At 37.1% G+C, this 19,305-nt stretch overlaps 4 protein-coding genes across 5 annotated transcripts; 1 reads left to right on the forward strand and 3 right to left on the reverse strand.

Moving 5' to 3' along the window:
* Positions 1-505: 505 nt before the first annotated feature.
* anks3 (ankyrin repeat and sterile alpha motif domain containing 3) lies at positions 506-10,311 on the reverse strand. 2 transcript variants are annotated; one of them, XM_055182013.2, is made up of 16 exons: positions 9,696-10,311; positions 9,101-9,286; positions 8,704-8,902; positions 8,485-8,606; positions 8,289-8,370; positions 8,040-8,157; positions 7,391-7,528; positions 7,170-7,295; positions 6,928-7,040; positions 6,666-6,815; positions 6,459-6,583; positions 6,241-6,382; positions 5,894-6,125; positions 2,683-2,742; positions 2,499-2,587; positions 506-2,419 (listed from the first exon to the last, which is right to left on the reverse strand). In XM_055182013.2, the coding sequence occupies exons 2-15, from the start codon at positions 9,277-9,279 to the stop codon at positions 2,508-2,510; spliced, it is 1,866 nt and encodes a 621-aa protein (XP_055037988.2). In that variant the 5' UTR covers positions 9,280-9,286; positions 9,696-10,311; the 3' UTR covers positions 506-2,419; positions 2,499-2,507. The 2 variants fall into 2 exon arrangements, with proteins under 2 accessions (XP_055037988.2, XP_055037987.2); XM_055182012.2 differs by having other exon boundaries at positions 2,495-2,587.
* A 145-nt stretch (positions 10,312-10,456) lies between these two features.
* Positions 10,457-12,529, reverse strand: c25h8orf33 (chromosome 25 C8orf33 homolog). The gene is made up of 5 exons (XM_055182030.2): positions 12,265-12,529; positions 11,391-11,608; positions 11,230-11,320; positions 10,990-11,136; positions 10,457-10,904 (listed from the first exon to the last, which is right to left on the reverse strand). Exons 1-5 carry the CDS (start codon positions 12,287-12,289, stop codon positions 10,669-10,671), a joined length of 717 nt encoding a protein of 238 aa, XP_055038005.2. The 5' UTR covers positions 12,290-12,529; the 3' UTR covers positions 10,457-10,668.
* A 449-nt stretch (positions 12,530-12,978) lies between these two features.
* Positions 12,979-16,772, forward strand: h3f3d (H3 histone, family 3D). The gene is made up of 4 exons (XM_055182033.2): positions 12,979-13,125; positions 14,123-14,269; positions 16,007-16,160; positions 16,258-16,772. Exons 2-4 carry the CDS (start codon positions 14,142-14,144, stop codon positions 16,384-16,386), a joined length of 411 nt encoding a protein of 136 aa, XP_055038008.1. The 5' UTR covers positions 12,979-13,125; positions 14,123-14,141; the 3' UTR covers positions 16,387-16,772.
* Positions 16,773-17,956: 1,184 nt separating this feature from the next.
* Positions 17,957-19,260, reverse strand: uqcc4 (ubiquinol-cytochrome c reductase complex assembly factor 4). The gene is made up of 2 exons (XM_055182034.2): positions 19,031-19,260; positions 17,957-18,541 (listed from the first exon to the last, which is right to left on the reverse strand). The coding sequence occupies exons 1-2, from the start codon at positions 19,096-19,098 to the stop codon at positions 18,205-18,207; spliced, it is 405 nt and encodes a 134-aa protein (XP_055038009.2). The 5' UTR covers positions 19,099-19,260; the 3' UTR covers positions 17,957-18,204.
* Between the last annotated feature and the right edge of the window lie 45 nt (positions 19,261-19,305).

The following is a 19,305-nucleotide window of genomic DNA, read 5'->3' on the forward strand; positions in this document are numbered from 1 at the left end:
AACTTCTTTAGTGCGGTTTTGGCCGATAGAGGGCAGCAAAGCGAATGTGAAAGTGCCGTTCACCCTGTTTCTAGTGGATGAATAACTGAAACTTTTTTTATAAACGTTATTTTAAGGTAAAGAAAAACTCTTTAGTGTTGCTTTAAGGCTACTGTAGAAACATGATGGCGACTTCCATGTAAGAGGACTCGCGGTATATGTAGATAAAAACATCTCATTCTAAGGAAATAAAAACAATACAGTTCATTATGTAAGATTATAGTTATGTACATTTTATTGCATTTCTGTCAAGAGATCCTCCTAAAAGTTACACAATGCACCTTTAAAATTTTGATAATCACTGACGATTTGTGACAAATAATTGTGACCCAATGTGTTAAAACCCAGCTGAAGTCATTTTAATGATTGACTGTTTTCTACATAAAATCATAATGTAAATATTATTCTGTTAAAAATAACCTTGATATCTTTAATATTGACTGTGTAAGATCATGTAAAAATTGAAATTAATGTGAAACCAAACTTTGATGATCATTAAATTATGAGACTTTAATCTGGATCTAAAAATATATGATGAAAAACATCAAACGATCATTTAAAGTCACAATAAATGTAAAAACTTTTTGGGAATTTTGTCACAAGGAACAGCGGGAGGGTCCGGGAAAAGATCGCAGCAATTAGCAACATGACCCAACTTTCAACGATCCAATCAATTCTCAATGGATGAATTCAAATCATCTTCTTTCTCATTTCAGAAGCCGTTTCACTCATATATACATCACGACGGGAAAAATAAGACAATCGTTTGATTTTTATTTACTTTCAATTATTCTGCTTATACCACGGTGACCACAAACATTGCTCTGGTGCCTATTTTTTAAGACATTTAACAAGTTAGGTGTGCGATTATCGAAAAATAATGCATACTCGTGCAACATTTCTCAACCAATCAGAATAAAGCATTCAACAGACATTCAAAAGTACAAATACTTTTAAATGCATTGTTGACGTAAGAATATGACATATATATTTTATATCACAGAAATAGCTTTATTTGTGAAAACACAAGAAGGATTTTCTGTGTGAACTGTTATAATAAGCATTCAAAAGTAATTTATCGGCATGATTGTATTTAGTTACAATATTGCAAAAGAATCATACATTAAACAAGTCATGACAAAAAATATACAGTATCACAATTACAAGCAAACAAAATGTTACAAATAGAGATGCAGCAATACTAAGTTTCTCTGCCAAAGCCGATTATTAGGAATGATGTCTGACGATACCAATAAATGTTGTAATAAAACATTAGTTTGGTGGTTTTACCTTTTATACTTTATTTTACATTCATGATAACTGACATGAACTAAACTGAATATTAAAATAGTAGCTTAAGTTTAAAAATCATTTAGTTAATTACTATCAAAACTGAACATCAAGCTGGTAATGTTTCTTAACTCTTTGTTGATTTTCCTGCCCATTTTAAAGGAATAGTTTACCCAAAATGAACAATCTGTCAATATTTAAGGAAGATAACTTGATGAATGTGGGTAACCACACAGATGACGGTACCCACTGACTTCTATAGTAGGAAAAACAATACTGTGTTTTGTCAACTGTGTGCTTACCAACATTTATCAAAATATCTTCTTTTGTATTCAACAGAAAAAAACTCGTACAGGCATGAAAGTGAGAAAATGATGACAAAATATTAATTTTTGGTTGAATTATCCCTTTAAATGACAGCATAATCAGGGGAAAAAAGGCGTTTACTGGCTGAACCGATTATTGGTCGATATGCATCTCTAATTAAAAATGTTAAAAACAACTTTCGGGCCGAATTTAATGTATAAGTTTCCTTAAAAATGGTTTTATGAGAAGTAAACACAGAAAAACATTCTGTGTGTTTCATGAATTTATATATTTACAGCATACATCATATTTAAAAGCACAACATTTAGGAATAAAACTGAATTAATATTTGGCTTTAAATAGGCAAACTTCACACCAAATGCATAGACATATCAGAGGTTTAACATGTTGTACAGCAATAAACAGTGTTTGTGTTTATACACACATCTTTGACAGTCTTTCTGTGTGCACCTGTTGAATTCCTGACAGACAGCGTCTGGCTCCGCCCTTTACGACACAGCTCTGTCTGTGATTGGTTGATTCTCTCATCTTGCGTCTGGAGCACAGGCATGAGAAATTCTCTTCGCCCGCTTGTCGCGTTTCTTGTCTTCTCTCACCGTCCGTCCGTCTGTACTCGTTCATAAATCTCCATCTTCACATATTCTCTAAACTCTCTTCAGACCGGACCGACACCTATATATATATATATATCTCTCTCTCTGGCCTGCAGACGTTTGTGTTTTCAGGGTGCTTTGTCACCCCCCGTCGTTTAAAAGCTAAAATCCTGCAGACAAAAGACACATCAGTATGAAAGGTGAAGAAATGATGCATTTTTAGAGATAGAGAGAGAGACACCGACTCACTGTCAGATGCTATGACTCCCAGCTACGTGAACTTTTCTCTAGGGAACTCAGACCCTGTAGACTTTGAAAGATTTCCTTCAGACTGTCAGCTACAAGAAACACACAAAAAAAGTTAATTTTTACAGGTTTTTGTATTTATTAAGAAAGTGTCTGCTGTATATACATACAAGAGAGCAAGTCTTACAGAGTTCTCCCATGTATGAGTCCATCTTTGACATCAGCTGAGCACATATAACACCATCACCTAAACCAGAGACAAAAACAAAGATAATATAATATAAACAGATTTTAAAGTTATATTTTAGCCATTTTGCTTAAAGTGAGGAGAGGACAGGAAAGTACAGGGAGAAGAGAGGAGTATGGGATCGGCAAATGATCACGAGCCGAGAATCGAACTCGGGTCACCGAAAGTGGGAAAGCACCATATGTTGGAGCGCTGACCACTACACCATCAACTCCGACTAGAAACAGATTTTAATGATTCATTTATTTCCTTTAGCATTTAATTTATTTTGACTATAATAGCACATTCACGCATTTACCTAAATTTTTTTGTTATTATCAGTAGTATTTCACATAGTTATTGTTAATATTAACTGTTTTTACACCTTCATTTGGTAATTTAGTTTTAGTGGGGCATAAATTGTTTTTGTCTATTTTGCACGAGTTCTCGTTAACTCATTCCCTGCTAGCCATTTTTTGAAACGTTGCCTGCCAGCATTTTTTTTTTTGATTTTCACAAAATGCTTTCCAGGAATTTTTTTTCTAAAAACATATAAACATACAAATATATCAAATAAAAGAACAGACCCTCTGCTTACAAAAAAACAATAAACAAACAAAACAGGAAAATGTTTCATCCTATCTATATATTTTTTCTCTGCTTATAAACTCTTAAATATGGGTATTTGTCTTTAAAAATATATTTTTTTTAGCAAAGAGCTAAAATAATTGCATGTTTTTATGAAGGAATTTTGTTAGAGATCAGATTCAAAACGATTATCAAATCATACATAGAGTTTAATATGAATAAAAAACGTTTTGGCTTCAGTTTTTTCATCTGCAATACTGCCATCTAGTGGATAATCGCAGTATTGCAGATTAACATAAAAATTTGTTAATCTGTTTTTTATGCAAATGTTTTCTCTTAATTGACGAGAGAGAGTTAAACAGTGTTTAATTTAGATTTGTTAATGTAAAAAAAAATTACATTTTATTTTTGTAATGAATTCCAGTGACTTCTTTTCCAAGGAGGCATGAACGCGAAACTCGTCAAAACATCGTAATTTGTGTGAATAGTCATGTCAAAATATGTGCCTGCTGCAGACGCTTCATAAGGGTGGTTTATCATAAAGGAGACGCTCACGTTTGCTAGATACTCTCTTAAAGGATTAGTCCATTTTATAAAAAAAAATCCAGATAATGGACTTTACAGGGTTCCTGCAGGTTTCACCAAGTCAAATTTAAGACTTTTTAAGACCTTTTTAAGACCATTATGAGTGAAATTTAAGACCAAAGCAGCACAATGATCTCAGAAATTCTCAAAACATTATATTTTTATTATATCTTTGTTTATTTATTTATTTTGACAAATAAAATCCACTAATATGGGAAGATCAGTATGGTCAGCTGCTGATATGTGGCTTGTTAACATGTTTTACACTTTCTCCACCCATACGTTATGTGCATAAATATGCACTATACCGCCATCGCATTTATTCCCCTCTCTAAATACACAATAATTAAATGAAAAGGAAATTTACTATTAAAAGGCTGTTCGTGGTTTGTTGTGTGTTGCAAACAAGGCCGTTTCTGAATCCGAAGGCTGTAGCCTCCAGAGGTCGCATTTGTAGGCTCCATATGAAAACTGTGTAACACTAAAGTTGACTCATTGTTGATGGCGCGGGACTTGACGGCCTGACTGTTTAAGTTGATTTTTAATAAAGCAGTGTTGATTTTTTCGCTTCTGGGTCCTCTGTTTCAGAACCTTGCAAATGCTCTGGTAAGCCACGGGCTAGTTGGTTAAATTAACACAGAAAAGATTTTTATATAAGTATACAGTCGGATCACAACACCTGAAATATAGCTTATGGCATGAATTGCGTGGATTATAATAGCCTACATTTGTATTCTCTTTAAAAAAATAATGATTAAAAACTGGATTGAAGAGACATTCAGTGACACGCAAAGTGCAGAACTTTTCTTTTTAGAGGCCCACCCATCAAATACATTCTTCCTCCGTCACGGAGGCATTTTAATTTACCATTTTATTTTTTTTTGGACAACCTTTTCGGGAATAAATGGAGGTAAGAAATTTAAGACTTGGGTTAATTAAATTTAAGACCTAGGGTGAAAATCTGGCCATTTTAAGACTTTTTATGGCCTTAAATTTAACTTTCTAAATTTCAGACTTTTTAAGACCCCGCAGGAACCCTGCTTTAATGGACCCCAACACTTAATAGTTTTAATGCAGTTTAAAATTGCAGTTTCAAAGGGCTCTGTACGATCCCGGGCGAGGCGTGGGGGTCTTGTCTGGCGGAACGATTGTCATCCTTGACAAGAAAAATAAAAAATATGCACTTTTAAACCACAACTTCTCCTCCATCCTCGGTCCTGTGACGAGCCGGCGCGACCCCACGCAATTGCGCAATGCCGTGGAAAGGTCACGTGTTACATATATGAAACGCACATTTGCGGACCATTTTAAACAATAAACTGACACAAAGATATTAATTAGTATCATTCAACATACAACAACGTCAGAACGGTCCTCTTTCTCCACACTTGTAAACACTGGGGCATAGTTTTGTGGTTTAAAAGTGCATATACTTTATTTTTCTTGTCAAAAATGACAATTGTTTCGCTAGATAAGACCCTTATGCCTCGCCTGGGATCATTTAGAGTCCTCCGAAACTCAGCCGAAAAAAACTGTTAAGTGCTGAGTTAAGTGTTAAGTGTTGTGGTCCATTAAAATGAGAAAAATCCTGGAATGCCTTCCTCAAAAAACACAACCTCCTCTCGACCGAACAAAGAAAGACATCAACATTTTGGATGACATGGTGGTGAGTAAATTATCTGGATTTTTTTTTTTAAATTGACTATTCCTTTAATCTCATGTGATTGTCTCTTTTACCATTTACCCTTTCAATGCGTATGCAGCATGGCACGTAGGTTTCCATGATGGACCGACCACATATTTTGACATGACAAGCCACACACACGACACCCCGAACACAGTTTTTTTGGCCGCCACCAATGAATTCATCATTTTCCCATCAACTCAGGACTCCCCTGCAATTCCCTTGCAAACCACCAGGGGTTTGCGAACTCCAGTGTGGGAAAACATAGCTTTGAACTTTTCATTGAAGAATGCCTGTATACAAACATCAACACACCTTTAGCCACAGATCGAGGGTCTTCCTGTATGACCTGCGCCAGCTGCGTGTGACAATTGCGTAAAGTGTGTAGTTTTGTGTTTAGCGTCTGAACGTGCTTCGCGTTCTCCTGCAGTTCAGTCTGAACCGTCTTCCACACCATCTTCTCCTCCATCAGACATCCCTCCATCACGGCACGCAACTCTTTCTCCTGAGACACCTGAGCCTGTAGAGACTCCACCTCTGCACAACGCTAAACAGATAAACCGAAGCTCGAATTAATTTACATGTATGCGCTTTTATCCAAAGCGATTTTGCTCTTGCCAACTGAGCTACAGGAAGACTTAAATAATGAAGCTAGTCAGCACCTTGTGAAGTTGTATGGCCATTTCTTGCATCTCTGCCTCTAGCTGGTCCGCATACGCTTGCTCCAACGCATCACTGGGCGGCCGTGCGTTACTGTGCCAGCGGGCTATTGCTGATGTCATCTTTCTTTTCGGACCAAACAGCCTGTAGAGAAAAAATAAATAAAACAGTTAGTAAAACAAAATAAGAGAAGAAGCTGGATTTGTAAAGAATTACTCACGTAATTCCCACTTCCTTCAGGTCGTTCTCAGTAAGAGTCAGAAAGATTCTCAGGTCGATGTCTTGCTCCTCCAGCAGGGGGAGATATTTTCTAAATCCGACTTGTTCCAGGAACTCTGCGAGATCCTATATCATACATACATACACGTAGTTTTCAACGGATGCAACACATCAATAAAAAACACGCAATGATATATGAAGCACAAACTTTGGGTCCAGTGTATGAAGGATGTTGTCTAGAGGAAGATGGCCCTTCACAGTAACCTGAGGTGCACCCGGCCGCAGCGCCGCTCTTGTTTTTGGAGTGCTGGAGTTTGTTTGTTCGACGGACACAACTTCTCTTGGCTTGATCGGAGTCCTGGAGGAATTAGACAGAAGGAAAGCATGTTTCTTTAGTATCTCAAAGTATCTCATACTATCTCATAGTCATAGTAAAATCGCATTTCAACAGCAGATATTAATGTGCTGACCTCATTGCTTTCCAGCGACGCCTCTCTGCTGAGCCCGAGAAGGTTGGACAGCCCCTCACTACTGCTGCTACTGCTCCTCACGGTGGGCATGTCATTATCAAAAAACAGCTCATCTGCACACACGCAAGACAGAGAATCACAATCTGAGCAGACGGATCACAAATCGGACAATACCAGGGTTTATGTATGTTAAGGTGAGGATGACTCGACGGCATAAAGGATTTGTAGTTGAAAAAAGTCACCTCTGCTGCTGTTGCTCTGTCCGTCGAGTTCATTAATAGGGGAAGTGACATCACGGTTGCAGATTCCCTCGCTCTGATCACTGACATCAGGGAAGGTCACGTATCCAGGTGGCGTCACTGGCACCTCTGTACGGCATGATCAAACCGGATTAAACCAGACCAAAACACGAAGGCAAGGCTGAGTAGAACGTTCTATGCAAAGTGTGAGAATATTTGAGTACCCTGCTTGGAGCCGACTCTGAAGCGTGCTATAGCCTGAGGGCCGTCGTGAATACTGGGGCCTCTGGTTCTGCTGCGAGCAGAGCGGACCCTCGGGGTCGAACTTTCCTCTTCGGAGGAACTCAACTCATCGTACAAAGCTAAAGAGAGAGATGGAGAGAGGTGATAAAAAAGAAAGTAAATCCTAATGATAGAGTCGCCTCTTTAATTACACACTTATATCACTTACAGGAAATTTAAAGGGATAGTTTGCCAAAAGATGTGATAATTACTCACACTCATGTTGTAAAATACTTGTATACATTTCTTTGTTCTGATAAATAAATATTTTGAAATGTTTAATAACCAAGCCGATCTGGGGCACCATTCACTTCTATAGTATTATTTTTTCCTTCTATTAAAGTCAATGGCGCCCCAGATCTGCTTAGTTACAAACATTCTGCAGAACAAAGAAATTTATACAGATTTGGACTTGAGGGTAAATAAAGGATGACAAAATTTTCAATTATACAGATCAGTACATGTGTTCCCCTGGGATCCAAACCCATGACGTTTGTGCTGCTTTACCAATTACACTTCATTGCACTGTAAGGGATTTGGATAAAAGCATAACCATATAAAATGCAAATGTAAAGTATGTGTGCAGCTGACCTGATTTGACTCTCATCACATGCATGTCAATAAGGCCAGCGATTTTACTGTGTCCATACATCATAGCCAGAGCTCTCGCCGTCTCTCCTTTATTGTTTCTCTCCTCCGTCCGCACGTCCTGCCGTAATGCAAGTAAATGACTTTATAACAAATATATTAATGCATCATTAAACGTTTACACCCCTGATTATATATATATACAAATGCATAATATTTGACGTTTAGCTCCAAATTAAAGTTCACACTTGCATGGTTGAGCAGGTACTGAAGGATGATTTCATGTCCAGATGCTGCCGCTTCCATGAGAGGTGTAAATCCAAAAAGTGGCTCCCTGAGAGGGCAGAGGTCATAGTTTAAATAGACCTTAACAACACTAGCACATCTAAAAAAGTAATGGTCTTCACGAGTGCATTTGGGAGGGAATACATTATGACAAGTGACTCACTTGACGTTTGCATTGGCATTGTTGTCTAATAAAAATTTGACCATTTGCTGATGTCCATTAGCTGTACTGTGCAAAAGAGCCGTCCATCCGCGCACATCTTTGCATTCCAGTTGTGCTCCTTGCTTTGTAAACATTTTTCAATTATTTCACATGGGTTACTTTGCACTTATACACCAGTACTTATGAGAAGAGATATAAAACATCACAGCAGACTCTCACCTGGAGTAAGAAATAAGCGATGCTCTCATTGCCACAGCTGGCTGCGAGCATCAGAGGAGTCAGGCCTTTAGATGTTGTGGCGTTGACGTTGACGCCCGTCTCCAGAAGCAGGTTAGCGATGTTATCGTGACCGATATAAGCAGCGTACATCAGAGGAGTCCAACCTCCTATATTCTTTCCATCCAAATCTACATCACCCCTGCAATAACACAACATTCATGCATCAACACTTTATAAATGCATGCATATACTATATAATGTATATATTTTGTACTATGCATGTGTAGTTTAGGACATAAATGAGACACACACACACACACACACATATATATAGTGAGTGTGTGTGTGTGTGTGTGTATTCTGTATGGGAATATAATGTGTGTTTATTCTAGCTCACCTCTGGATACATTGGGCCACAACATCATACTGTCCTATAGAGCAGGCGGTGTGAAGATCCAGCGGTACATTCAGCTCTTCTGGACCGATCAAAGCGTTACCTGCGCCCGCCAGCCACACAGACAGACTCGATCCTAACTGATCCGATTCACTGCTGGCCTCATCACTCAGTTCAGACATCCTTTGGCTGAAAAACATCACTTATATTTATCTTTCTCCACCTGGTCATAAAGAATTTTACCTGCACTTATTTAATATAAATACAGTAAACATTTTATATGTTACGAGTAATATGGTTATAATGATAATAGTTCATTTATTCCTTTCCAGGTTATCAAACATGCATTCCGTTATCTGGCACCAGATGTTTATGTAAACAGTCGTGCACAAATAAAACTCTTTAAATAAATGTTGTCTTTAATCGTATACTCAAACTTCTCAAAGTTTGTAAATTAATTGCGTAATGTTAATAATAAAATGCAATTTATGTGTGATACGATAAAGTTCTTACCGCACCGTGAAGAATGTTTTAACTACACCAAATATCATAAACGCATCACTGCTACTAAATACACAACGAATAAACGAGTACAAACCTGTAAATAAATTAAAATTAGCGAAACGACAGTTTAATGTTTTCTTCAGAAACTGCATCGGCAACTCAAAGGAAGTTTTGTGCTCCAGCCGGGGCGTGTTGTGCAGAGGATTCTGGGACTTGTAGTCTATTGTCTTTTCCTTATAATGTAGGCCGAGCAGGCAGCGTTCTATAGGGAACTACATTTCCCAAAGCGTCCGAGTTACAGCGCTGATATCTCGCGTACCTGACGACAACCACACGCTTGTTGTTAAACTTTAGATTTTCACAGACAAACTTGACAACAAAAGTTTGTTTCGTTTAATGTACAACATTAATTGTCCACGAACATTAGTAGATAAAATTGCGCACGAGCAAAACGCTGACATTTGTTTAGCATCTCCCAGTACGTTGCCATAGCAACTCACTACATTGTCAACGTGCATTCAACCAGATGTTCAAAAAAGGTATTAAAAACTTGGAAAATATCACATTTATGTGAAAAAAATTGAAGAAAATTAAGCCAAACTATAAACATTTTATAAAAGAAATTAAATAATATGGTACTACATTACACAAAATCAAGAACAAAAAAGCAAGCAAGACTTATATAGCTTTTTGTTATTTTGAATTGCTGTAATTTACCACTGGCATTTTATGTATATATTTGTTTTCCACTTGCTGTGGAGTTGTATAATTATTTATAAATCTTTGTATAATTCTTGCATTTGTGTAATAAAAGAAAAAGGCATCACAATTAAATATAACAGTTACTACTAGAAAGCTCGTGATTTTTACTTAATTTGCATTTTTTAAGTCTTCTCCATGATTGGAAAATACAGCAATTTGTAAGTTTTAAAAACCACATTGTATGCTTAATGAAATGCACAAAAAACTTTGAGTTCAGGCACTGCATTATGCATTTCAAGTAGTACTTAATACTCAATCAAGTGTCTACTTCAAAAAGGCACAAATCATACTGGATGATTTCACAGTCACAATTTAAAGTTGAAGCAAAACTCCTCTTGTGTTTTAGTGAATACAAATGGTTTGGTCTCTCCTTGGCTTTCTTCAACAATCTCTGTTTGTTTATTTGTCTCCTGAGGATCTTGTGGAGTGCGTGTCTCCTGAGATGTAAACGTTTTGCTTGTTGATGGCGTCTTTCTCTCAGCCTGCCGGTGAAACACAGGTTTGCACTCAGAAACAGAAGTGACCCGGGCGGAGGTCATTGCTGTAGAGACAGAAATTTGTATTTTATATATCACTTAACAAGAAGGAAACCCATTTTGTGAAATATTTTATGCAACTTTTCTTACTTGACTGTATGAGTTTAAACTGTCTGGCTCTTTCTTCTTCCATCTTCTTCCTGTAGTCTCCTGAGACGGCTCGCATCACCTGCCTCTTCTTCACCAGGGGAGCTTTGGTGCTACGCAGTGTCTTCAAAGCACGACTTGCCTCCTCCCCTGAACACAAACACATTTGTGTGTCTAATTTAATGCATCAACTGTGCGATTTTAACTTTTCCAGAAATTCATACATTTCGTTTATGTACTTACGTTGTTTGCTGGACGTTTTCTGAGTTTTTAACCCGAGTTCAAGCTGTTCGATGCACCAGTCCAACTCTCGATTCAGCTGCTCATCAGGAGTCTAAAGCAAATATCTGTTTTTAAAAACTATTAGTGGTCCAAACAATGTAAAAGTTATCATTACTGCTTACTAATTCAGTGCTTTCTTGTTTAGATGTCCCCTCAGTAGTGCCCTTCCTCTCTTGCTGTTGGCTGTCTTTTCCTTCCCCCTTCTTTTTCTTCTTCTTGGTTTTTTTGGCATTGGCAGGAGCCTCAGAGCTTTGTTTTGCTGGATTGGGATGCATCGTATCAGTCTCTATTTCTCCACTTTGTACAGGATTTTTTTCATTTTCCAGCATTCCAAGTGTTCCTAGAAAGACATTGACTTTAGACATTGAGAGCGTATCCAGTATCTACCTGCTTATCTTTTAAAAGGAACATATCATGAAAATGTGACTTTTCCATGTTTAAGTGCTATAATTGTATCCCAGTGCTAATATCAACCTAGAAAATGTGAAAAAGATCAACCCAGTAACTTAGTTTTGTTAAACTATTCTCCGCAAGCATGTGAAAAAATAGGTAATTGAAATTTGTCTCCCCTTGTGATGTCAGAAGGGAATAATCACGGCCCTAAATCTGCACTATCCAACCACGCCACTGCCATTTTGTGCAGAGATCAGCTCATTTGCATTTTAAAGGACACACCCCAAAATGGCACATCTTTGCTCACACCTACAAAGTGGCTATTTTAAAATGCTGTAATAATTTGAGGCAGAACTTCACATTTGTGAAGGGATTTGAGCTGGAACTTCATATATGTACTCTGACGACACCAAATACTTAGTTTACGTCTTAAAAACCAAGCTTATACTTCCCTGGAAAAAAATTAAAGGTAAGGGATTCGTTTGCTTTCAGTAAAAAAATTTTGTTCTCCTTAAGGTTTTACTGTATATTTAGTCTTTGCAAAATGAGTCATAATAAAGGAACCTGAAATGATTAATGAACTGTTGTCTGGTGAACTCTTACCCGTTTTAGTTGATTCCTCTGTCATAGCTGAAGTTGATTATTTTGTATACAAAACCAGAGCTCTTCGCACTTTTCTGAGACAACACTAATGTTTACTTTTCAAGTGTACAGAACCTGAGCCCAATACAACCAGGATGGAAACATGTAACAGTCAAAAAACTTCTGCATCGCCTGTAATAAATCCACATGACATTTATAAACACGAAACACCCATGTGTGGATATACTTATATACTGTGCAACAGCCAAATGGTTCCCCCGCAACCGCTAGAAACAAACCCTACATTGTAAAGGTTCCGCATGCAGCAGAGTACAATTTACTATTTTCCACTGAAGCAAAATACAAGATGTAAAATAAATCAATAAAGCGTTATATTAAAAGTTAATTTATTATTCCGATAACAATTATTATTAATAAATTAATTCTTCACTCAAACGTCAAAAAATAAAGGGAAGACTATTAAAAAAAAACTAGTGCGTACACGGTTGTTTTTACATGGTTATATAACACTCTGCTTCGGAGCTGGAAACTAAGGAAATGAAGCCAGATAGTGTCTAACACATAGCATGAAATATTCTTGATTAAATATTCGTATAATTCAACAAAGATTGTACATACTTTTTATCTACACAAACAAGAAATGTGAGTAAATCCCAAATTATATCAAAAAGCGCGCTAGATCTGTTAAGTATTCATTTTAAGCCTGTGTAAAGTGCTTAGATCCGTCAGCCAATGAAATACGAGAAAGGCGTGTCTTTCAGTGCGCACAAACGTCACCAACTGAATAAATAGAGGGCGCTTGCGTTGCGCGTGACCAACACTCGTTGTTTTGGGTTTGACGAATTAACCGAAACAAGAACCGTAAGTAAGGTTTATGTTCTTTATTACACAAACTAAAACATATTTCAGCTTTTACGTAGTACACAACACATTGTAACAGTTTAGAGTAATGTTTACGTTAAGATTTGTGTGTGTTCTCATCGAAAACAGAGAGCGGCGAATTTCGAACCGTTTTTGTCGCGGTAGCTTCGTGCTAAGCTAACGAGCTTGAACAAGACGGTTACTTCTGTTTATATCTGAAAATTAATTTTACTTTCTTAACCCTTTGTTTACATGTTACGTTCAAAATGCATGTTAATTAAATATGTACAACGTTTTTCGCTTAAACGCTTTCAGACACTGAGTTACTGAATTATCGGTGTAGACAAAGAAAGGCTGTAATTTGTGTTCTTGGGCGCCATGTTACACATAAAGACAGAAACGTGTCTGAGTCACATCATGAGATGGTGTCCTTCACGTCTCCATTAATCATGCTTTTTATATTACCAAATGTCCTGTTTGTTTTGCCAACGTGTTAAAGGTACAGCACATATATATTTTGAATTAGTTGCTGAATGGTTAAATGAAAGTGTAGAGTTTTGTCTTCAAGCTGTGTTTGCGCGCGCGCGCGTCTGTGTAACGAAAGCTCAGTATGTGTGTGTGTGTGTATATATGACCCAGTGTCCCACTGCGAGCTGTTGCTATGACAAATCAAACCTGAACACATTTTTACCGCAATGTGCCCATGAAACTTAACTTATACTTTCATAATACATTAAAGCGCTACATTTCAAATAATTGTGCTTTTTTATTTTTGCCAGACGGTATAACTACCCATTTTACAAAATGGCGCCCCCAGGTTGTTTAACGTTAGTGGTTCGTCGAGTCGTGGTCGTCATGGTGCCTTTTTCCCATAAAAGTTGCATGTTAATGCGTAACTTTGTTATGAGTGGAAAGGGTTGTTTTGTTTGCGATGACGTCACACCATGTGGAATTTCCCGCCACTGTTGTATTCATCGATGCGTTTCTTTTCTTTCAGATCACTTTAATAAAGTGCCATGGCACGTACTAAGCAGACCGCCCGTAAGTCCACTGGTGGCAAAGCCCCCAGGAAGCAGCTGGCCACCAAAGCGGCCAGAAAGAGTGCGCCCTCCACCGGTGGAGTCAAGAAACCCCACAGATACCGGTGAGAAAGGCATTCATTTAAGTGGTTGTAGAAATGCAATTATTTGCAAAATTGTGTTTTAATATCAACGCTACACTTAACTACCATGATGTATACTTTTTATATTGTTTTTAGTACAAACCATTTACATGGTAATCTTTTGGTTTCACTTTACTGTGGTACTGCTGTTGTGCTGTTTCCCTTAATGATAGCTTTAGTTGGTAGAGCATACCTGTGTACCTGCTTGACTTTATAAGTTTATTTTCTTTTTAGATATCATGACTACATGTGCAGTATATATTATGCAAAAAAAAATTATAAAACTTTTAAAGGAGAATTATTCTACAAAACTCCTGAAATTTGTAAATCAAGGAATTCATTTTTTTCTTTTTTTTTAGACTTTATTGGACCTTAGTGGTTTAATTTCAATTTATACCACGGGTCTGTTGAATGCTTTATTCTGATTGGAGAAATGCAACTTGTCAAATGTCTTAAAAATAGGCACCAGAGCAATGTTTGTGGTAACTGTGGTATAAGAGAAATAATTTACTCTGGTCCTTTGACTTATTTTCTTATAATTCAATGGCCCGTCGTTAATTATTGTGTAATTTAAAATTTATTCGCAGTTTCAATGCAGCTTTAAATTAATTGTTAGACATAAGGGTCTTGACGATCGTTTCGCGAGACGTTTTTGCATAGAAAATTAATACTTCTCGTCGTGCACTAGCTGTGTGATGCGCCAGCGTGACCTTACATAACATAATTGCGTTGAAAGGTCATGTGACGTATGCAAAACCATAGATATGTATATAAAGGCTAGATGGCTCGTCCGCGCTGCTGGCCAATTGAGTGCAACGTCCGCATTTTGGCGGCCATCTTACGACACTCGTAGCATTGAGTTTTAATGATGCAGGTACTTTTAAATGACCATAACTTGCTTAATTTTTTACCGATTTTCAAACGGTTTGGTTTGTTATAAACGTCAAAGATGTACCTATGACACTGCATACCTATACTAAAAATAAAAAATAAATTCATGAAAAATGTTAAAGCATCCAGAATTATAGCCACGTTAATAACGTTTGTAAAAACCCAAACCGTTTGAAAATCGGTAGAAATTTGAGCAAGTTATGGTCATTTAAAAGTACCTGCACCATTAAACTCAATGCTACGAGTGAGCGAGCGCCCTGTCCTAAGATGGCCGCCAGGTGATGCCGTTAGGTGATCCGCCTTGAGCCATCTAGCCTTTATATACATATCTATGTGCAAAACTACCACTCCAGTGTGTACACGTGTGGAGAATAAGGACCGTTCAGATGTTGTATGTGGAATGATATTAGAGGAGTCGTCCACTTTAAAGATGGGGCCCATTGACTTATCACAGTATTTTTTCCTTCTATGAAAAGTCAATGGATCCATCATTAAAGTGGACTACTCCTTTAGTGTCTTTGCATCAGTTTATTGTTTAAAATGGTTCAAGTGTGCGTTTTTGCGGGATTGTCATTTAAATTAGTCTATAAACAAAGTACACAAAATGGTAGTGTTGTTGGTCAGAAGGATAAATGTTTTATGAACTTGCATAAAACTGACCCAAGTTCACTTAACCATATTAGACACTGGGTGGTGTGAGTAAATTATCAGGCTATTATGAAAGTGGAGTATTTTATTAAGTGTTTGTTCAGGTTTTTCCCTCAAAGATTGCATTGTGCTCTCTTTTTATTGTATAATGAAAATTAAATTTTTTTCTCTTCCCCCTAGCCCTGGTACCGTTGCTCTTCGTGAGATCCGTCGGTACCAGAAGTCCACGGAGTTGCTGATCCGTAAACTTCCCTTCCAGCGTCTGGTTCGTGAGATCGCTCAAGATTTCAAGACCGACTTGCGTTTCCAGAGCGCTGCCATCGGTGCCCTGCAGGTACATTTCATGGTTCTGGATTACAGAGAGTGGTTTTAAATCAACTTGGTTATTAAACGCAATCTTGTCTGATAATCGATAATTCTGTTGAATGCAGGAGGCAAGTGAAGCATACCTGGTGGGTTTGTTTGAGGACACCAACTTGTGCGCCATCCACGCCAAACGTGTCACCATCATGCCCAAAGACATCCAGCTGGCCCGTCGAATCCGCGGAGAGCGAGCTTAAACTCTTGACTATTTACTCAATCTTTTTTGTGTGGAGGATTATATGGGGAAGGGGTTTGTTGTGTGGGTGGGTCAGGAGGGAGGGAGGAGCATTTGGGGTTCTTACTCTTGATTATAAATGCCTGTGTAGTTTATTTTTTGTATTTCTTTTTTGGTAGTTGCGGTAGGGGAGGGGTATCTTGTGTTTGACTAGTAGGGGGGGCAGCGTCACAACATTCCGGGAGCTCCTCAGGGTTTTAAAGTTTGTATTTTAGACTTTCATATACCTCTGCCTAGTCTGCATGCTTCATGATAAATTAGAATGTCCATTTTATTTCTATCGTTATTATATTGGGTTTCTCTTCTATTGTGGCCATTTGGTTGTAAATAAACTTTCCACTACCTCAAGGTTTTGATGCTTGGTTTGTTTTTAGTTAAAAATGCTCATAATGGTATGTTACCTACAGTCAGAACAAGTACTCAACATTTGCTTTGATCTTGTAGCACATACATATACTTTGCTACTGGTCACTTGTCTAAAACCAGCAGATTCATGCCATGTGTGACATTACTGAAATATTGCAAATATGTAGATTGCAATACACTTTACAATGGTTTGCATTGCAATAATAGTAATACTTCAAAAAGTTAAGTACATGATTTTAGATGCAGATGGGAGACTGATGAAATAGTTTGGCTTGCCTTTTCCCAGAAAAAATGTGAAACATTTGCGATTTTCAGTTTTCAAACGAATTTGTCAAAAGTCCTGTAGTAGTGTTTATTTAAAAGATGCCATTGCTTGAATTCTTTGTCTCTAGCTCAATTACAATCTGTCCCTTAAGCTTCGTATTTTTATAAAAAAAATTGTATGGTGGTTTAAGTTCTTTTTATTGCTCAAGTGAGATTAATTTCAGCATTAATTCTTCTTACTTAATGTGGACATTATTTACCATACACTTCAAACAACAATTTAAAACCCCTGAATATTCACATTTCTCTCTGTAGATTTGTTTTGATGTCCTTACAAAAACCACCATTGTAGGCTGTATAAAAACTCTTTGCTCCAACCAAAGGCAATATCACTGGTTCCAGTTTCTTTTTAAATGCATTTATTCTAACTTTCCTATTTAAAGCTTTTGGTTCACATCCCATTTGACCCACGCCGTATCCATTTTTCTTTATTCCTAGAACTTTACTGATGTTGGCCACAGGTCATATCAACGCTTCTCTTCTCAATTATCTTGTTCACTTTTTTATTTCTCTTATCACTCAGGGTGCATGTGCATTTTAATTTTTATCTTTGCACTAAAATGTATGTCGTCTTGTGTGTACATACTCATGTTTAATACATTTGTAAACTGTAGGTGGAAGCTTAAGGGAGTTAAATGTTTATATTTTGTAATGTATTGGGCATCTATCCTTTTAATAAATTCAAATATATTTTATTGTTCAGTTTTTTTCCAAACTTAAACCATCGCCGTATCACATTGTATATCACACCATGTAGTAAGTATCACATTTTGCATCTTTCCTTCAGTCTTATTTGTAATGTATAAATTAATACATTTTAGCATTTGCTTGCATTCACAAGGTAAATGTACTGGATCTTTAATTTTAACAATCAGGTTTATTGTACATCTCCAAGATGAATTCACTGGTTCGCTAATGATTTATCAAAGTAGTTCATTATTGTCTTTACCACCTGCTAAGAATAAAAACTAATCTGGTTTTACTTAGTTTAGTTATTAAACGAAAGTCTGGACGGTTACTCCAACTCTGTTGCAGTTCACAGAACAATAAATAAACATTACAAATAGAAAATGTCCCGTTTAAGCCACTGTCATGGTTTGTTTTTGACATCATCATCTTCTTCATCAGGCAGCAGTTCTGGTAAATGTTCATACAGGTTTTTCTCCAGAGTCTCATCTATATCTGTCTCTTTTCTGAGGACACACCAGAGAAGAAAGCCCACTCCTATAACACTGATAGGTAAGACTTTCCACCACGGCCGCTGAAAAGTGCTGCCCAGTGAGCGGTCCACGTTCCATGATCTGTGGCTGGCTTTGCTTGTGGAGAACTTGATGGGATTTGATAGTTCTTCGTCATCTTCATCCGGAGGTTTTCTGGACTTTGCATGAAGCTGTGATGTCATGGAGAACATTCTTGTGGCACATGTTCTGGTAGAAATGAGAAAGTAATACATGTTACTGAAACATTACTTTTAAAGATGGCAGTAAAGGTTGGGACAAATTTGATTCCCCTCAAATGTGTCTGTATTAAAAACCTAGATAGTCTCAGTAAGTTACAAGAAACATTAGAAATATATCTAGTCTTGGATAAAATCATCTAAGCATTCTTTAGTAACAAAAATTGATCACAGGTCTTAACCAGAGAATGTAAAATGTCATTTAGATATAGGTTCCCCCATTCAAGGTCAGATGGCAATTTATTAACCTATACACCATTCAGAGGAGATTTAAAGAAAAATTAAGAAAGAAATCTATAAACATTATAATGAACAACAAACATATTTATCTTTACTATTGCTAGTGATTAATTTATCGTTTCATGTGTAATACACGTGAGTTCAGCTATCAAAACCTCTCTCTTAAGGTAAAGAAGAGAGGCTGTTTCGTCATCTATGCAAGGACAAAATGTAAACTTGCCTGGTAGAAATTTGATGATATAAAGAAACTTGTGATAATTGAGAGCAAATTCGTCCTGTTATTGTCATCTTGAGACTTCTTCACATCAGGCGTGAATTTCCCCGGCTATGTAACTCGTGTGCAGCGGTGAAATCTGCCCGACATCGGATTCAACCGAGAGCAACATAGTTCCTACCTAAAACACTTCAGAGAAATAAGTTTGGTGTGTTTTAATAATCGTATTTTCTATTATATAGCGTTGTAACCAGTAATTACGAAGTAAGTTTTAATTTATT

This window comes from Misgurnus anguillicaudatus, chromosome 25, assembly GCF_027580225.2.
Source record: "Misgurnus anguillicaudatus chromosome 25, ASM2758022v2, whole genome shotgun sequence".
NCBI lineage: Eukaryota > Metazoa > Chordata > Actinopteri > Cypriniformes > Cobitidae > Misgurnus > Misgurnus anguillicaudatus.

What these genes read in the sequence shown, in the direction of transcription:
- h3f3d (XM_055182033.2), top strand. Translation starts at nt 14,142, where the DNA reads ATGGCACGTACTAAGCAGACCGCCCGTAAGTCCACTGGTGGCAAAGCC. An exon ending in AAGAAACCCCACAGATACCG is followed by an intron (nt 14,270 to 16,006) that starts GTGAGAAAGGCA and finishes TCTTCCCCCTAG; the next exon opens with CCCTGGTACCGTTGCTCTTC. An exon ending in CTGCCATCGGTGCCCTGCAG is followed by an intron (nt 16,161 to 16,257) that starts GTACATTTCATG and finishes TGTTGAATGCAG; the next exon opens with GAGGCAAGTGAAGCATACCT.
- anks3 (XM_055182013.2), bottom strand. Translation starts at nt 9,279, where the DNA reads ATGTCTGAACTGAGTGATGAGGCCAGCAGTGAATCGGATCAGTTAGGA. An exon ending in CAGAGTCGGCTCCAAGCAGG is followed by an intron (nt 7,296 to 7,390) that starts GTACTCAAATAT and finishes CATGCCGTACAG; the next exon opens with AGGTGCCAGTGACGCCACCT. An exon ending in CTGAAGGAAGTGGGAATTAC is followed by an intron (nt 6,383 to 6,458) that starts GTGAGTAATTCT and finishes TTTTCTCTACAG; the next exon opens with GCTGTTTGGTCCGAAAAGAA.
- uqcc4 (XM_055182034.2), bottom strand. Translation starts at nt 19,098, where the DNA reads ATGACAATAACAGGACGAATTTGCTCTCAATTATCACAAGTTTCTTTA. An exon ending in TATCATCAAATTTCTACCAG is followed by an intron (nt 18,542 to 19,030) that starts GCAAGTTTACAT and finishes CATTTCTACCAG; the next exon opens with AACATGTGCCACAAGAATGT.
- c25h8orf33 (XM_055182030.2), bottom strand. Translation starts at nt 12,289, where the DNA reads ATGACAGAGGAATCAACTAAAACGG. An exon ending in AACAAGAAAGCACTGAATTA is followed by an intron (nt 11,321 to 11,390) that starts GTAAGCAGTAAT and finishes TATTTGCTTTAG; the next exon opens with ACTCCTGATGAGCAGCTGAA. An exon ending in GTTTAAACTCATACAGTCAA is followed by an intron (nt 10,905 to 10,989) that starts GTAAGAAAAGTT and finishes CTGTCTCTACAG; the next exon opens with CAATGACCTCCGCCCGGGTC.